Below are 17,070 nucleotides of genomic sequence, written 5' to 3' on the forward strand. Positions count from 1 at the left end.
ATGGATGGATGGATGGATGGATGGATGGATGGATGAATGGAGTGATGAATGAAAATTGCTGTTATAGCAGGATTGATCACACGCATTCTGATATCCACACAGTAAAGCGAAGTAAGCCTACTTTGGCTGATAAAGCTGATTCTGGTTTATTTCTATTAACAGGTTATGCGATAATGTAGGCTAGATAGGCTATAATATTAGGCCAAATATAATTATCAACTCAATGTCATCTTTAATAAGAACACCTTGTCTATTAAAAATGCCATTGAATTGCATTATGGGAAGTGTAGGATCCATCCAATGTTCTTGGAGCTTGGCAGAAGGGAATACAAGCAAGCTGTCGGGACCTTTTATGGAAGTGCAATCATTTGAGTGACAATGTAAAAAAAAATAGAAGAAACAGATTTTTGGAGGCAACTGTTACGGACAATCAAAATTAAGAGGATTAAAATGATTTTATACAATATGACAGATTTGTGTTAGCACGTTACTAGAAATGGTTCGGGATGGGACTTCGGATCGGTTCTACTCGGTCCAACAAACGAGTTTAGAATCCGGAAGTGTAGTTTAGAGTAGTTAAATGAAAATGCCGTTATCATAGAGCAGAAGAGCAGGCAGCCTGTGCTCCAGAGACAGCTGGACTACCAGACATTGAAGCAGGATTGTTGTTGCACAGTGGACGGAGCGGACACCGCAGTAGTGTGCTAACATTAGGGTTTGGAGAAGGAGCAGAGCCACCGGGAACACAATGGGAAGCAGAGGGAACACTAGACCGTCTTTGTACCCACACGGAGATGTGCTGTGAATGAGACACCGAAGGAAAATACCAGGGTGGCTCGATTAGCAAACATTAGCTAGCTAGCAGTAGCTAACCGGTCAGCGCTGTAGCAAGTTGCGAGCCTCATCTCCTTTGATGAAGCGAGCCGCACCGAGCTGCCTAGACCACAGGCATGAGAGAGGTGAGTGAGACGGACCCCGGCTGCTGCTGCTAGCACCATGTCTGCGGTCAGGACGGAACCTTCGCTGCTGCTGCTCGGCGTTAGCTAGCTAACAGCAGATGCTAGCTTGTTTGCTACTAAGATATGTATGTCCATGTCCCTGATGACCAAACACCGGCTCTGACCCTTGGTGCATTCAACATCCACTATATCTTGTGTGTGAAGCTAGCTGACTAGCTCATAGTTTGGTGTCAGCTATAGGTTCATATTAGCTTCACACAAGCATATGAGGCTAATAGCTGGGCTTATGCTCAGTTCACTAGACAATTTGACACTGCTGTGTGCAATGTGGAGATTTCATTTGGGTTGTCACAGTGAATGGTGTTCAGTTTGATGCTGCCACTCCACACAGTGCAGTGATTGACGCGTTAGCTGGATGGAATGATCGTTAGCGCTGAGCTCCACGCTGTGTGTGGGGGGGCGCTGGGGCTTTCAGCTGGTACAGTGTGTGAAGAGCAACAGTTCCCTCCTCCTCCTCCTCCTCCACCGCTCACTACCGGCTCCTCTCTGCAAAGCTGCTCACAAGACCACAGTACTGAAAGACATGACGGAGCTGTAGGCTTCCCCCCAATACAGGTACGGTGTATTCCACACACTATTGATTTCTTAACTCTGGAGTTAACGTGTTGTTGTATGTAGGCTAGTCTGGTAATGTTTTCTTACTGCATGTCCCTGACACTTTTGCCTCTTTTCCTGTCCCTCGTTCACTTCTACCTTCATTGATCCATTGTTGTCAAAATGTCGCTGTCTACTACACATACTTCTTTCTGTGTCTTCAAGGCATTGATGCAGGTTATTGTCACATTAGGAAAATAACATGCACCCATTTGGCAGTTTGGGAGGTTCACCTATAACTAAAACTACTTGTAAATGCAATAGCACTGCAATTAACCTTCATGAAGAACCTGTTATTTAGGATGTTGGAGGTACACAAAGTAAGGACTGTGTGTGTTATTTAGCCTTCCCCTTGTTTATATCACAAATATTGAACCTTCATGAAACGGAAAATGTATTGCAGGAACTGCATTAGTTTAAGCAAGGTGTACCTAATTAACTGGCGATGAAACTTGAAGAAAGTAACTTACGTTGCAGAGGAATTTTCCAATGTTGTATTGACTGAACAGTTACTTGAAGAACTTTATCATAATGCAAATACTTGTTGTTGGCAGCCCAGGTAAAGACTGACCTTTTTACTTTGAACTATGTTTGAAGACTTGTAATATACATTTGACTGTGTGTTCCGCTGATGCTCCCTGCATTGTTTCAATTTTCTTTTGATTATTGTAAGGAAACAACTAAGAAACTGGTAGGCTATGTGTTCAACACTAATTTCTTCTATCTTCTCTTTTTCATCATTTGTCAATGAATGGTGCATAAAAAGAGTTAAGGCATAACACTGCTGAAAGGTTAAGATTCTATTTGGACCTTTGCGCGTGCACACACACACACACACACACACACACACACACACACACCTCTTAACACAGAGCCAACATCATGTGACGGCTCAAGCTATTTCTCAAACATCTCATGTGTATCTGTCACTGGGTGTGGGGTCATATGGAGAGAATAGTGCTTGGGGCGGGGGAATTCTTTCCAAAGTAATAGGAATATGTTGATAAACCTGTGGACAGGACAGACCAGTTTATCAATTGTCATGGAAGAGCAGCGAAGAAAAGCCACACGTCTTTCACTAACCACCTTAGCAGATTACTGTGGGCCTATATATATGGGTAGTGATAGGCTTAGGCTTGTTCCAATGTCAGGGTGACCTTCTTCTACATCCTCCAATTCACTATAGCTCCTTTCCTCCTCACTGTCACATACACTCATGTCATTGACCCCTCAGTAGTTTTGATTTTGATTGGAGAACTTGCCCTGCGTTCCAATCCCCATACTTCCCCCATACTATTTAGTATGTCAGAAAAAGATTTTAAGATGTCCCAATACATGCACATCAATTGTAGTATGCTGAAAAAAACATAAATGCCCCACTAACTTCAATAGCTTTTTGGAGTATTCGTCTTTATTCTCGACATAATGAAAAAAAGAAAAATCTTCCTTGTCTGATTTTTATTTCTTTCATGTGGCCCTAAAACTCTTCTGTAACTTTAGTATGTAGTGAAGTAAAAAGAAACAGTATGTGATTTGGAACGCAGGGTCTGTGTCAAGGCATTTCAACATTTGCACTGGAGCGTGTTTGTTCATGAGAAGTTGTACTTTGACTGTATATAGCAGAAGGTCAGGTGTTAACGGACACCAGACAAGAGAGAGCCATGTGGTGGTTCAGATAAGAGACAGCACACTTGCTTTTTGAGCCCTGGAAGAGCCTCAATACCAGAGCCAGTATTTTTTAAAGGTGGGGTAAGCAATTCTAGGGGAATGCTTTGTTGTTAAAATCACTTTGTCACAATCAGTTTAGTGCACACACCCAGTACCGACAGGAGTAGATAAATCGTGAGGAGATATACACCTATTTTTTTTTTTTTTTTTAAGATATTTTTTTCTGAATTTTTATGCGTTATTGATAGTGTAGAGACAGAGTTGAAATGGGGCAGAGAGGGGAGTGACATGCAGAGAACGACCACGGGCTGGAATCGAACCCGGGTCCGCTGCTGGCCGAGGCCCATGGGGGGGACGCCCTACCAACTGAGCTAAGGGCGCCCCCATATATACACCTATTTTGACAACTTTAACAACAATCGAACTCCAGAATCACTGACCCCGCCTTTTTAATTCATAGTAAATAATCACAATTTTAGAATGCAATATTGATCCTTAAAAATCGTCCTCAACTAATTCAGCCCCATACTTCTTTCGTTTGAGTCATCTTTTAATCATACTTGTACAGAACTTCATGTGCACTGCATTTCCTGAGTCAAAAACAGAAGGCCCTTTTTTTTATTCAAGTTTTAATGAGCTGCATCCATTCTCTAATTAGTTTGCGTGCGCGGTTTTTAGGATAATGACTAGCACAGGATAACATCCAAGGAGTAACAAACATTCCCTCAACAAAGTCACCCCCAACATTTCCCCTTATTCAACTCTGATCAGCACTTTTGCAAACTTCCTTAGTTCAACTTGCATTCTACAGTAGGACCATGTACATCACTTTAAATCAGCCAGTCCACATTCTGACCAAAAGGAGAGGATAACTCTCATATCATTAGCCAAATAGCATAATTGGCTAAATCATATTTACTCTACATTTACTCTAGATCTACTCTATTCTACATCTACTCTACATCTACTTTTCGTTAGCCTAATAGCATAATTGCCTAAGTCATATTTTAAGGGTTATAGAGTTGGGTAAAGTAGATGTAGAGTAGAGTTAATATGATTTAGCCAATTATGCTATGAGGCTAACGATATTTGAAAATGATTACTATGTGTGAGTGGATATTAAAATCTCTGCCCTCTGTGCCATGACTTTAACTCTGGTTCCATCACTTGTTCCTTGCTGCAGGTTTTTCCGCCACCCATCCCTTTCCTAGTGTCATTTGGGCCATGGTTCGCAAGAAAGGTTCTCTAATACTCTGCGGCGGTTTGCTGTTTGTGCTGTGGAATGCCCTGCTCCTGCTGTACCTGTGGGGCCGGTCTCCGTTGGGCCGCCCGGGGGACGGTGTGGGAGCGGAGCCGGGGGGGAAGGAGGAGTGGGGGGTGGTCGGGGGCAAAGGGAACGGGGCTAACCTGGCCGGGGAGGTGATCCGCCTGGCAGAGGAGGTGGAGATCCAGCTAGAGACCCAGAAGAAGCTCCTGAAGCAGATAGGCAGCCACAGGGCCTTGTGGGCGCGGCAGAGAGACATCGGGAAGAGAGAGACCGCCCATACTAAACAGGTCAAAGAGGAGGTGATCCACAACCAGCAGCAGCAGCAGCAGCCACCAAAGCCCCCTCAGCTCACTGTCAAAGATGGGGAGGACCCCGGGGACCAACCTGGAGCAAAACAGTCACACAGTCCCGTTCATACAGTAGCTTCAGACTCTAAGTTGGAACAGCTGGTTTTCGTTCAGACCACTGACATAAAGGAAGAGAGTGAGAAGGAAAAATCGGTGACCTCGGCCGCCAGCCAAGAAGCTGTCATTCCCATACTGGTGATCGCGTGTGACCGAGTGACGGTGAAGCGGAGCCTGGACAGACTGATACAGTACCGCCCCTCTCCAGAACTCTTCCCAATCATAGTGAGCCAGGACTGTGGCCACGCAGAGACAGCCCGAGTCATTGGTTCATACGGCGGGCAGGTCACACACATCAGGCAGCCCGACCTCTCCAACGTCCGAGTGAGGCCCGAGCACAGGAAGTTCCAGGGCTACTACAAGATCGCCAGACACTACCGCTGGGCCCTCAACCAAGTGTTCCACACCTTCTCCCAGTCCACTGTGGTCATAGTGGAGGATGACCTGGAGGTGGGTGCTGCTGGCCCCCTTTTGTAGTTTGTAATAAGATATGTCACAATGTATACTAAAAGATAACAAGTTGGATGGGGAGCAGAGAAGGAACCTAGAGGGAGAGGAGAGATTTAATAATAATTATATATATACATTTATTTTATTTACAAAAAAAGAGGTATTGAAATGATGGCCAAAACTATGAAAGTAAGACCGATATTGTAGTATAGATTAATTATTTTTGAAATAATATTTTAAGAGGAGGTAGGCTTCGCGCGGGGCCCAGCCAAGTAGCAGGGAAGGGTTTGGGTGGAGCTTAGACCTGAGTCTTCTGTTTACAAAACACCAACAAATGTTACTATGTAAAATCCAGCCAGAGAGAGGAGGTTCGTGCAGATAAACACACCAGCACATAATATAGTGGGGCAGAAGTGATCATTGAGAGGGATAATTTTTCTGGGACTCTATACTTTATTATTTCATTAAAATGTTGCTTTGTGTGCTTTTTAAACTGATCCCACCTCACTAACTGTGCGTTTCCTTTTCTCTCTAGGTGGCCCCGGACTTCTTTGAGTATTTCCGCGCCCTGTATCCCATCCTGCGTGCCGACCCCAGCCTGTGGTGTGTGTCTGCCTGGAACGATAACGGCCGAGAGGCCCTGGTGGACCCCTCCAAAGCCCAGCTCCTGTACAGAACAGACTTCTTCCCCGGTCTGGGCTGGATGCTGCTGAAGGACATGTGGGAGGAGCTCGAGCCCAAGTGGCCCTCGGCCTTCTGGGACGACTGGATGCGTCAGCCGGAGCAGCGCAAGGAGCGCTCCTGCATCCGGCCAGAGATCTCCCGCACCATCACCTTCGGCAGGAAAGGTGTCAGTTTAGGTCAATTCTTTGACCAGTACCTTCGCTATATTAAGCTAAACGTGGAGTCTGTGCCTTTTGCCAAACTGGATCTGTCTTATTTGCTCAAAGAGAAGTACGATGATGAGTTTATCAAAGAGGTGTACAGCGCCCCCCTGGTGAAGATTGAGGAGCTGCAGCAAGGCGGGGGCAGTTTGAAAGGACCCGGGCCCTACAGGGTGCAGTACTCCAGCAGGGACACTTTCAGAGTCTTTGCTCGGAACCTGGGAGTGATGGATGACTTTAAGTCTGGAGTCCCTCGTACAGGCTACAGGGGGGTGGTCAGTTTCCTCTATCGGGGCAGGAGAGTGTTCCTGGCCCCAGCACAGGGCTGGACACAGTATGACATCAGCTGGAGCTGAGGGGACTCATCCACACACTGGACAATGTGAATGGTGTTGGAGAGGGAAGGCAGAACCAAACCCTCCTCTCAGACCAAAGAATATCAGCTGTGCTTCATGTAGGAAATGCAGCACAGATGTTGGGTCTGCACCTCAGCTGAGCTGAGAGATCAAGGCCTGTTGCTTTGGGAATCTTCTCATTCAGTTAACACAACACAGACTTTAACAGAGTTTAAACCTTAAGGAAAAGGAAAATTCCACCCCTTGGACTCTTGTTTAAAAAAAACGGCTTTTGGCTATGTGCCTTGCTTTCTGGGTCCCATATATTCAGATGTTTGCAGCTATTGTAAATGGAGTTTGGTAGCAACAAAAAAAAATATTTTAGTTGTCAACAGGAAGAGCATGTTTCAGTGTCTGTGAAAGTCCACTGAATGCCAGGCACAAGCAAGAGCGATCATCTGAGAACAAGGGAGAAAAACAGCGTTGTGTATAACATCTTCGGTCATCTTTTTCTACATTTTTGCAAGGTTTTTGAAATAAGCTGTTGAATTGATCAGACTCTTTAGATCATGTTACTCATGAAGGCTATACAACTAATCAGAAGCAGAGATATGTGCAAAGGAAGATGAAAACATTAGTATACAATGTTTAAGGTGGTGAACCGAGGCCAAACAAAGTCATTCTCTGTAGTCATATATCCCTGATGGTTACAAACACAGAGGGGAGGAGTTTTTGTTTGAAGCATATCGAGAACACTATTGTTGGTTTGCTGCTCAAAGCTGGTCTTGGAAAGGCCTATATTTGTTTTAGTTTTTTTCTGGGTAATGTAGAATTTTTTAACATTTTGGAATAGCCCACTTTACTCGACAAATTGAATTGCTTTGCTGAAGTAAATACAATATTAATTGGTAATCCCCTTTTTGGCTTTAAAAAGGGTTCCATAATCTGCATTTCAACCACTCTGTCATGTGAACTGGGTGTATTTTTCATGTAGAGGAACATTGTTTATATGAAGGATGAAACTATGAAGGATAAAACTATAGTAGTACAGGCTATATCCAAGTGATTTATCTGTCTCTGAAGGTTGAGGTTTGTTGAAAAACCACTGATTTTTTTTGTTTGTTTCTGCAACAAGAAGGCTGATGAGTTGCTTGAAGAAATGATTATCACTGTACTGTTTCTTAGCTTTGGGAGATTATACACAAGATGGATTGATTCCCATGTCTGTTATGGTGATGTGTAAAAAAAAAAATACTGCCTGATTGTGTTTATAACTTTAATACAGTATATGAATAAAATCAAACTATTTTAATATTTGTCAACAGGCTGAAGGAGTCACTCTTTCATTGATGGCAGTCAAGTCAGCTGCATTGTGTCATCATGGTTCTCTTAGTCCATTTTAGAAATGCTCCGAGGAACTTTCAGTTGTTTATTATATAGTATTTTTACTACGCCAGCTGTTGTTCCTCAATGAGCATACCTGGACAAAGGCGTTAAGAAAAACCTATATAAAAATAGCATTCTTGACTGATGGTCTTGTTTGCAGTTACATGTTATTTATGATCATCAGAGGAAAAATTAAACTAGTTTCATAAATATTTAGTTCCTAGTAGCACAATGGACCATCAAGGCTAAATAATTCTGCTTGTAGGTAACAAATGAAGCTTACTACTGCAATTTTGGCATCCTTAACTCAACACTCATGAACTGATCTGTATATCATTTCTACCACCTATGAGTGGTGTACTATAAGGTAAGATGAACAGGGGTTAGCCGGGTATGATGAGCCTGAAGACAAGAGTTTTCAGTTTTAAATGTGGCTCTCTTGGTTGGCTCATGGCAGAGCCGGCCCGAGGCATAAGCGAACTAAACGGCCGCTTAGGGCCCCCGACTGCCTGGGGGGCCCCCTAAAAAAAAAAAAAATTTTTTTTTACTTTGTGTGTTTGATATTAACATCATACTATGCAAATGGGAGTTATCATGCAAAAAAAGGAATAAAATGATTTGGTCTAGATAATTAATAGCCTAAAAATTTAATCAGTTCATCTGGGAGGAAATCCGAAATTATCTGATCATGTCACGTTCACGTCCATGCACACCGTGTGTATTGAGTTTATTTAAAAACAATTGGAAATGAGGCTGCCCTCAGTTGCCCATGCACTGTGTATAGTCTATATAGCCTATGTCAGCCTTGTCTGTGGAAAAAAAGATACAGTAGCTGGACAACAGAGTTCTTCTGCTTCGTTCCTCACACTGCATTTAAATGCATTCACTATATTACAGAGAAATATGTCCCGTAAAAGAAAAAGCCCAACCCATAATATTTTATTTTATATTAATATTTTTATGGAAAATCCATGTGACCTTCTTCAATAGCTTCTAATTCATCTGACCCAGTGTCTCCAAATTATTTGTTCATCTCAGATTTAGCCTCTTAATTTTCCTCTCAAAGTGCACCAGATTCATGCATTTCACTTTAAAAAGGTTAAAAAAATCTCCCGGGGGGGCATACCCCCGGACCTCCCTAGGAAGGTCTGAATCTCGGCTGTCTAATATTTTCGCACAGCCGCACAGTGGAGGCACTAGCGGAAAACACTGGGTGTGTGAATGATATTTAACAAAGATCTATAGTTTCAGCAGTGCTAACATTGGAGAGGGGCCCCCTAATCATATTTCGCTTAGGGCCCCCTGAAGGCTTGGGCCGGCTCTGGCTCATGGTAACATAGTGACGTTTGCCGCCCTGCTCCTAAGACGTTTTGTTCAGAGGATGGGATTAGAATCTAGCCTGGCACCGCCCCCCTACTACTTCCGCTCAATTCTCATTTCCCTTCAGTAGTCATTCTGGGTGTGCGGTATATTCTTAGGTTTTCTCCGGAGAGATTTCTGCCGGTCCAATCGGCGAACAGATGGAGTGGCTCAGAAGAAGCCGGCGCATGACATGGTTGGTTGGCAGATCCAGAGTGGCACTGGGCAGATCCAATAGTTTTAAACTTCAACAGACACCCGCCTTCAAGTGAGTTAACCTTTGTCAGTTGAGCGATTCCAGACCTTCTGTACAAATGAAATGAAGTGCGATGGTCTGGTTTGAACCAGGCTAATTAGAATCGTCTCTTTAAAAAAAAGTGCAGCCATTTTATGAATCTATTGCTTTAGAAACCTTGTGGACCTGACACCTGACAATATCAACCGGTATGTAAACAAAGCAGCCACCGTAGCTATAGCAACATGCCTTTTTACAGAACCTAGGCTGTGTATTAACACCAGATTAATTTTTTTCAGCACACACCCACAAGAAAATGATCAGGTGGAAATATTCACTTATTCGGACAAGTGATTTTGACAACAAGCTTTACTCCAGAATTGCTGATTCCACATTTTTTAGTTGGCTTGCTCTGTAGATTTAAACAACAATAGCTGTGCACAAATGGAGGTCAGGTTAGCCATGAGTTGGCAAGCATTCCCTAAGAATTCAGGGATTAAAAAAAAAAAAAGCTGACTTGTGTCCTGCAGAAAGCCGTGATCAGCAGTTAGTTATCTCTCTGCTTCCTCTCGCCATCCTGTTTGATACTGCTCTGCTTCCTGTTTCACAAACAGATAGGCTATGTTCTGGCCCCAAACATACATGTAAGAATAAGTCCTATTTTTAAGACATATTAAGTAGGCGAATAAAGTAATGTTTACTGTTAGAAACCAATTGGATGGCTCAATGCTCCATGTCATAAAGGAGTACATTTTATTTTTATTTTTTTTTATCTCCGTAAGCTTTAAAACCCTTCTACAGGAAAGGCTGATGTTATTCTTTAAACTCCATCTGGCTGCTGGAGACACTTTTCCAACCAGTTTGATCTAGCTCTTGATAGAGGCTACAGTGTCCAGGAAATAATAGTTTTTATTAAAGCTATAGTGCGTAACTTCTGTTGCCTCCATGAGCAATTCTAAAGGACTTACAACAAGACTGTCAGGTGCATCCACATGAGGTAGCCTATAGGCTAAGCCTTCTGTGATCGCATAGATTGTAGGCTATATCTCCTTCTGCATCCCCAGGTTTTTTCTTAGCAGTATATAGATTCAACATTTCTTGGGGTCTTCTTGAGATTTTTCTGAGCTAGTGTGCCAGTGTCGGGGGGCGACACCAGTTTGTAAACGCTGCCATACTGAGAAATACAGAGAGAGTTTTGTGGAGCTGATAGGCTTAATCAACTTTGTCAAATCATTTGGTGATGGCTTGAATGTAACTTTCATTATTATAAAAAAGTTACGCTCTAGTCTATAGTAGAGCTAGGCCTATATATGTGAGCATTTTTAAATATGTACAACCTTAATAGATACCAATGGGTAGGCGCTGAGAACAGCTGACTGGGTAGGCTTACAACGTCCCGGATACAAATAATAGGCTAAATAAAAGTTTTAGACATTTGACCCGCTATGTAGGCTATACATTTTTATATGTGGTAGGCCTACACAGTGAAAGTAATAACAGCCTAGTTGTTTAGTGGTTATACAGTAGTTAGTCAGTAATTGGCATAACTGTAACGTTATAAGCTATATACATGGATGAGAGCGCCATCTGCTGGCTGTTTACTGTCTTGTCAGTAGACTACAGTGAATGACGTCTTACCATACGCGACGAGGAGTTGAAGGACCCCGCAGTGTGTAGGCAACGGTAGGCAACCTACAATCCTGATTACAGAGAGACGCTGGATTTTTTAGCTGAAAAACTGCATATAAGGTAGCCTATTTATCTCTGGGTTGTAAAAGAGTTGACACATTGAACAGGTAATTAAGTAACGGCACTGTGCTATGCGTATTGGCTGTTTTACTGGTCCATTTATCTTCACGTGCTTCCTCAGAATGTGTGTTTTTTATTATGCTATCTATGTTTTTTCCTATCGATTCTCATGGACACATTCTCACGTGTTTCTATTATTATTTATTTATTTCCTAATGTGACTTTGAGGTAGCACAATCCATGACTGTCAGCAAACATGTAGCCCCGGTAAAAACTCAAAAAACACTATTAACCTCTTAGACTCTAGGGTCCCCTATTTAGGGGACTTTGTGATCACTCTCGCAGCAAAAGGCATACAACACTTCCATAACAATGTAGAAATAGTCATACTGCACATCAAATTAAACATGAGAAACTCAGCTACAAGCACATATAAGTAATTTTTACACACACCAAACACAACTCAAACACCAAGCATATTAATGATCAAATATCAAAATCCGAATAGCGTCAGAAAGTCAACCCTCTCTCCACATTTCCATTGCTACCGCTCCGATACTTCATTGTATACACACAAATATCATCTCCAATGAAAGCTAAGACCATAACGAGTTCAACAGTACCACTGTCATGTCCCTACGATAAAAACTCAGTGAACCAGCGACCAAAGAATACAAAGGTAAACAATCACTTACTTACAGAGACCAACATAAATTCGCTCTTACCTTTGCGATATTTTGATGAAAAGTTGTACTTTAGAGCAAAAAACTCCTGTTATAGTAAATCCAACATGTCCCCTTTCGTTTCCAACCATTTCCAAGTGAATCTGACATATTTTTCACTTTCAAGGAGTCTCGTTAGTTCACCATGCATCATAGAAGGTTTACCGCGGGTACCATTTTGCTTTCTTACTGCTAGCCAATCATGTGTCTGGCACACATTTCGATACCTCCCCTAAAATCTATTGGCTCTTACGGTTAAAACAAGGTGTCAATCATCCGAAACGAACAATCATTGGCTGAGTTATGGGTCTGCGTATCCATCTTAGGCTACATGCAACAGTAGCCATGTTTACGCAGAGTGCGCAGAGCGCACGGTGTGAGACGGATACTGAGGAGTCCTGAGGAGTTTTGAGATAGTTTGTTGTTGTTTTTTGGTCATTTATTATCAAAAATGGCAGAACATCGCCGAACCAAGTGCAGTATGGATAAGTTGATCGAAATGATAACTGCTGAGAATGCTGACGAACTTTCTGCACGGGACTCCAGCTCAGACGACAGAGACCTCGGCAGCGACAGTGACTACATGCCGCCTATGGAAAGGTACAATTCAATTAATTAGTTACTAGAGAGACATCCCAAAGAGATGTTCATATATACCAGTATATAATGTATATAATATCAGTTTTATGCTAGATAAATGCGTGTGTGTGCCGGTGTGTGTGTGTGTGTGTGTGTGTGTGTGTGTGTGTGTGTGTGTGTGTGTGTGTGTGTGTGTGTGTGTGTGTGTGTGTGTGTGTGTGTGTGTGTGTGTGTGTGTGTGTGTGTGTGTGTGTGTGTGTGTGTGTGTGTGTGTGTGTGTGTGTGTGTGTGTGTGTGTGTGTGTGTGAGAGGCAGGCAGGGAGGGAGGGAGGGAGGGAGTGTGTTTTTTATGTTGTGTTTACTTCCAAGATTATTATTATCACATGTCTATTGCTTATGTGAATGCATGTATTGTGTGTGTGTTTTACTTCCAAGATTGTTATTATCACACATCTATTGTGATAGCTTTTGTGAATATATTGTGAATGTATTACACTTTCAAAATAAGGCCACTAAATAATATTTGTTTCCTTCCACAATTGGTGTTGCAGTGATGATGAGCAGCTTCATCTTCCCAGACAGAGCCATTGCCTTCTCAGATGCAGCTAGGAAGTTACTCCACCGCTTGCCTCTGCCCCCACGCATGCCCATCTGCTGGGATCCCGAGGGTGAAGACATCCATGTATTGCAGGAAATGTCAGGTACCACTGTCTCACTGCAAAAAAGAACTGTTTCCAGCTCTGGCACGACAACAAGTAGAGAGGAAAAGGAGACTCGGGAGGGGCTGTTTTTAGTTTGGACTTATTGTTGATATATTGTTTTTATTTGGACTTCACAGTCAGTGTAAATAGTTTTGTGTGATTTATTTTTTTACAGTTTGTTTATTATTGTTGATAAATAAATATGTTTCATTTTGATTCAAACTTCAGTTGCTTTTTATGGTTCTTTGAAAATTGTATATAGTTTAGGTTGGTTATGCAAAAAAAAAATCAAAAATCAAAAAAAAAGTCAAAAACTCTTGAAAATGTATGTGATGATCACAGATAATGACATAAAAGTGAAAAATATAGTTCAGTACATCAAAAACTTCAAATGGCACAGCTAGTGCCAAAGTGTGCCAAAATGTGCCAAAATGACCATTTTGGAGAGTCCGCCTGACTAGTCTGTACTAAAACCTCTGTAATTCTGCTCTGCTTCACTTTATGAGGATCAAACTTTGCAGGGATAATGGTAACACCTTGTGCTATGCTTAGATGTAGAGTTTTAGCCCCATCAGCATCATTTCAAAGAGATATTCATTGTAAAAGTGTGATTTTTTTTAGGCGGAAATGAAATCAGTCATTTATGCTTGTGTGCAAACTTAATTGACTCTGAGCCAGTGACATAAATACTGATACTTACACATCTGAACACATTTCACAAGTGTTCCCTTCATAATGACACCACAATTATTCAAATAGACCTTGTAGATGCAGAGATATACTCTATTCATTTTGGGTATGTCATTTTCGAGCAGAAACCTAAAAAATAGGCTAGAGCTTAAGAGGTTAATGTAAACCTGTATTAAAGGTGCACTAATAACTTTAGGTGTGTCGGAGATAATCAAATTTCCTTACGTAGGCTATATATTCTCATAACTGAATAAACAAACTTTAGTCGCAGGGAATTGGATCACTGGAACACTGTTTGAAGTCAGAAAGCTTCCTGAAAAGTTACTGTTTCACTGTTGTTGTTTACAGCAGCATGGCCCACCACAGCTTCCTTTTTGGTAGGCCTACCAGGTGCCTCAAAATGATTTTGTTTCTATTCATGGCGATATAACTATTCAATATTAAGAATTACGTGTAAAGAAAATATGTTTTGTAACCTGACTGAAGGCTCTGCCCATGTTAACACATTTCTCTCCCCTGAAACTGCATAGTGCACCTTTTTAAATGTATTTATTGACAGAAATCTTTAATTGTGGCGACTATGATAATTCTGTGCGTTCTTAAAAGCAGTAGTGGGTAACTGGGACTGTGTGTGAGAGGATTTCTTCTTCATCTTCGTCCTCCATTTTCACCTCAAGTCTAGAACTTGACGCTCCTTTTACTCCTCCAGATGTCGTGTTTTGGGGGAAACTCCAACTTCTGTCCGGAGTGTGGGAACATTCTTCCTCTCCCGGGCATCCAGGACACAGTGCGCTGCCCTCGCTGTTCCTTTGGTATCCCTGTAGCAGGTAGGCTACCACCCACTCTGCCCTGTTGTCCTCCCAGTCACAATGAGTGTGTGTAACTTGAAGTAAAAAGGAGACGTACAGTAAAGTAAAACACTTAGCTCAGGGCGGCAGTGGCGAAGTCGGTAGGGAGATCGCCTCTGGAGTGCAGGGTCGGAGGTTCGATCCCCCGTCTCCCCGCCACATGTCGAAGTGTCCCTGAGCAAGACACTGAACCCCAAATTGCTCCCGATGGTTCAGAGAGTGCCTTGCATGGCAGCTTCTACCATCGGTGTATGAGTGTGTGTATGAATGGGTGAATGTGGTAAGATATGTAAAGCGCTTTGGGGCTGAGAAAATCGGCTAGAAAGCGCTATATAAGTCAAGTCCATTTACCATTTACCATTTAGCTGCATTACATTTTAGTTGTCATGTACAACTTGGAATGGAAGTTATTTTTTCCTGTTTGAAATTTCACAAAACACACTGCAGTGCTTACACATCTGCCTTTTTTAGAGACATTTTTGTAGAATGTATAACTAACCTAAATACAATTGAAGTGAATGGAAAAGGGTGTGCTACTGCTAGCTAAGCATTTTCAGTGTGCAGGAGCTATTCCAGAAACAATATCCTGGGAGTCCACTCACTTAAAATGTTCTATTTTCTCAGATTTCTCAGGCCAAGAGATCCACTCTACGGTGGTGTTCAACCCAGTGGAGCAGTGCTCGTTGGTTCTGGATGATGACGACTCTGAAGTGAAAGGAGCTGTGGTAAATAAAATAAAAAACATAACAAATATATTTAAATATTTCTTTAACACTGTTACAAAGGGCTTAACAATGAAAGAAGACCGACACCTAAGCAGAGAAACAGTATAATATCATAATGAAGAACCGAAATGAACAGTTAATAAAAGCACAGAAACAGTGGATGTAAAATAAGTATTATTAAGTAATAAGTAGTATGTTAAATGAGATAACAAAGGCAAATACATATTGACAGGTCACACATTTCCAAAGGCTTTTAACAAATGGAAAAGTTTTGAGAAGTGATCTAAAGCTAGTTCTGACAGCCTGTACACTGTATTAATGACATGTTGACCTGCTCTCTCTCTCTCTCTCTCTCTCTCTCTCTCTCTCTCTCTCTCTCTCTCTCTCTCTCTCTCTCTAGATTGACCGGCGCTGCTCTCGCTGTAACAAAGAGGGGATGGTTTACCACACCAGGCAGATGAGATCAGCAGATGAAGGGCAGACTGTCTTCTTCACCTGTATACACTGCAGGTGAACAATAGCAGCATGTTGTGTGTTGTGGAACCTCATTTAAGCAGGATTATCTTTTGATATATATATATTTAATACTCATTTATTCAACAACAATATTCGGTCACTCATTTAAACACGTTGTGGCCGCTCTTTGATCCTTTGCTGATTCATCCAATTTTGCTGTGAACAGGTATCAAGAGAAGGAAGACTCCTGAGAAGAAATCCTCCCACTCACTCCATGGATCTGCTCTCCTGTTTGTCACTATTGATTTCAGATGGCTGGATATTGCGTTTTCTCAACACATAGATTGTAAATATATAAGTTTATAAGAAGCATTGTCAACATTTTAAATAAAGTTGACAAAATAAAAATGGTCATTGACGATCGTCTACTGAGGAATCAATGTGTGGCTGGTACATTTGGAAGCTGCAGAAAATGCTTATAAGATGGCCTTAAGTGAAGCTTTAATAACATTGTATTTGTCCATATAAGTTTGATTCTATTTGTAACATGTTCAATAAAATTGACTTAAAGTATTTCTGAACAAACGTGTGTAATTGATCTTTTCTTTTTGCTTCTTTTTGGAAAAGTGTTGGTCCTACTGTAAGTGAAGTACTCTTTGAATAATTGTTTGAAACCATTTGTTTAAAATAACATGATTTTGATTCAGTATTTTCTTTTTCCATCTTAATGAACTTGAGCTGAACTGTTGCTTTGGAGAAATAAATCTAAATCTCTCTTTTTCAATGTCCTCCTGCATCGGTATCTCTCTTACATAATGTGTTCGTCTTTTGGAAAGGAATCCCTCCTCTGTTATCTGTTTATTACACCTTTTCCATATGACATTAAGACTTTTTATTTTATTTGGAGAGTCCCCCCCCTCCCCCCCATTCAAACCAATGAAAGTAGCCAAACGCTGCACATTCTTACTATCATGAATGGATAATGAATTGCAGTTGCAT

At 41.7% G+C, this 17,070-nt stretch overlaps 2 protein-coding genes across 4 annotated transcripts; both read left to right on the forward strand.

Annotated features, from left to right (window-relative positions):
* Window positions 1-603: 603 nt before the first annotated feature.
* mgat1b (alpha-1,3-mannosyl-glycoprotein 2-beta-N-acetylglucosaminyltransferase b) lies at window positions 604-7,874 on the forward strand. Its single transcript, XM_080045033.1, has 3 exons — window positions 604-1,574; window positions 4,465-5,402; window positions 5,938-7,874. The coding sequence occupies exons 2-3, from the start codon at window positions 4,506-4,508 to the stop codon at window positions 6,640-6,642; spliced, it is 1,602 nt and encodes a 533-aa protein (XP_079901159.1). The 5' UTR covers window positions 604-1,574; window positions 4,465-4,505; the 3' UTR covers window positions 6,643-7,874.
* A 3,390-nt stretch (window positions 7,875-11,264) lies between these two features.
* On the forward strand, window positions 11,265-16,635 carry polr1h (RNA polymerase I subunit H). 3 transcript variants are annotated; one of them, XM_080046052.1, is made up of 6 exons: window positions 12,445-12,672; window positions 13,203-13,352; window positions 14,752-14,869; window positions 15,515-15,615; window positions 16,016-16,125; window positions 16,298-16,635. In XM_080046052.1, the coding sequence occupies exons 2-6, from the start codon at window positions 13,251-13,253 to the stop codon at window positions 16,320-16,322; spliced, it is 456 nt and encodes a 151-aa protein (XP_079902178.1). In that variant the 5' UTR covers window positions 12,445-12,672; window positions 13,203-13,250; the 3' UTR covers window positions 16,323-16,635. The 3 variants fall into 3 exon arrangements, with proteins under 3 accessions (XP_079902179.1, XP_079902180.1, XP_079902178.1); XM_080046053.1 differs by lacking the exons at window positions 12,445-12,672; window positions 13,203-13,352 and adding an exon at window positions 11,265-11,397; XM_080046054.1 differs by lacking the exons at window positions 12,445-12,672; window positions 13,203-13,352 and adding an exon at window positions 11,274-11,350.
* Window positions 16,636-17,070: the final 435 nt, after the last annotated feature.

The sequence above is a fragment of the Ammodytes marinus genome (assembly GCF_949987685.1).
Source record: "Ammodytes marinus genome assembly, chromosome: 17".
NCBI lineage: Eukaryota > Metazoa > Chordata > Actinopteri > Uranoscopiformes > Ammodytidae > Ammodytes > Ammodytes marinus.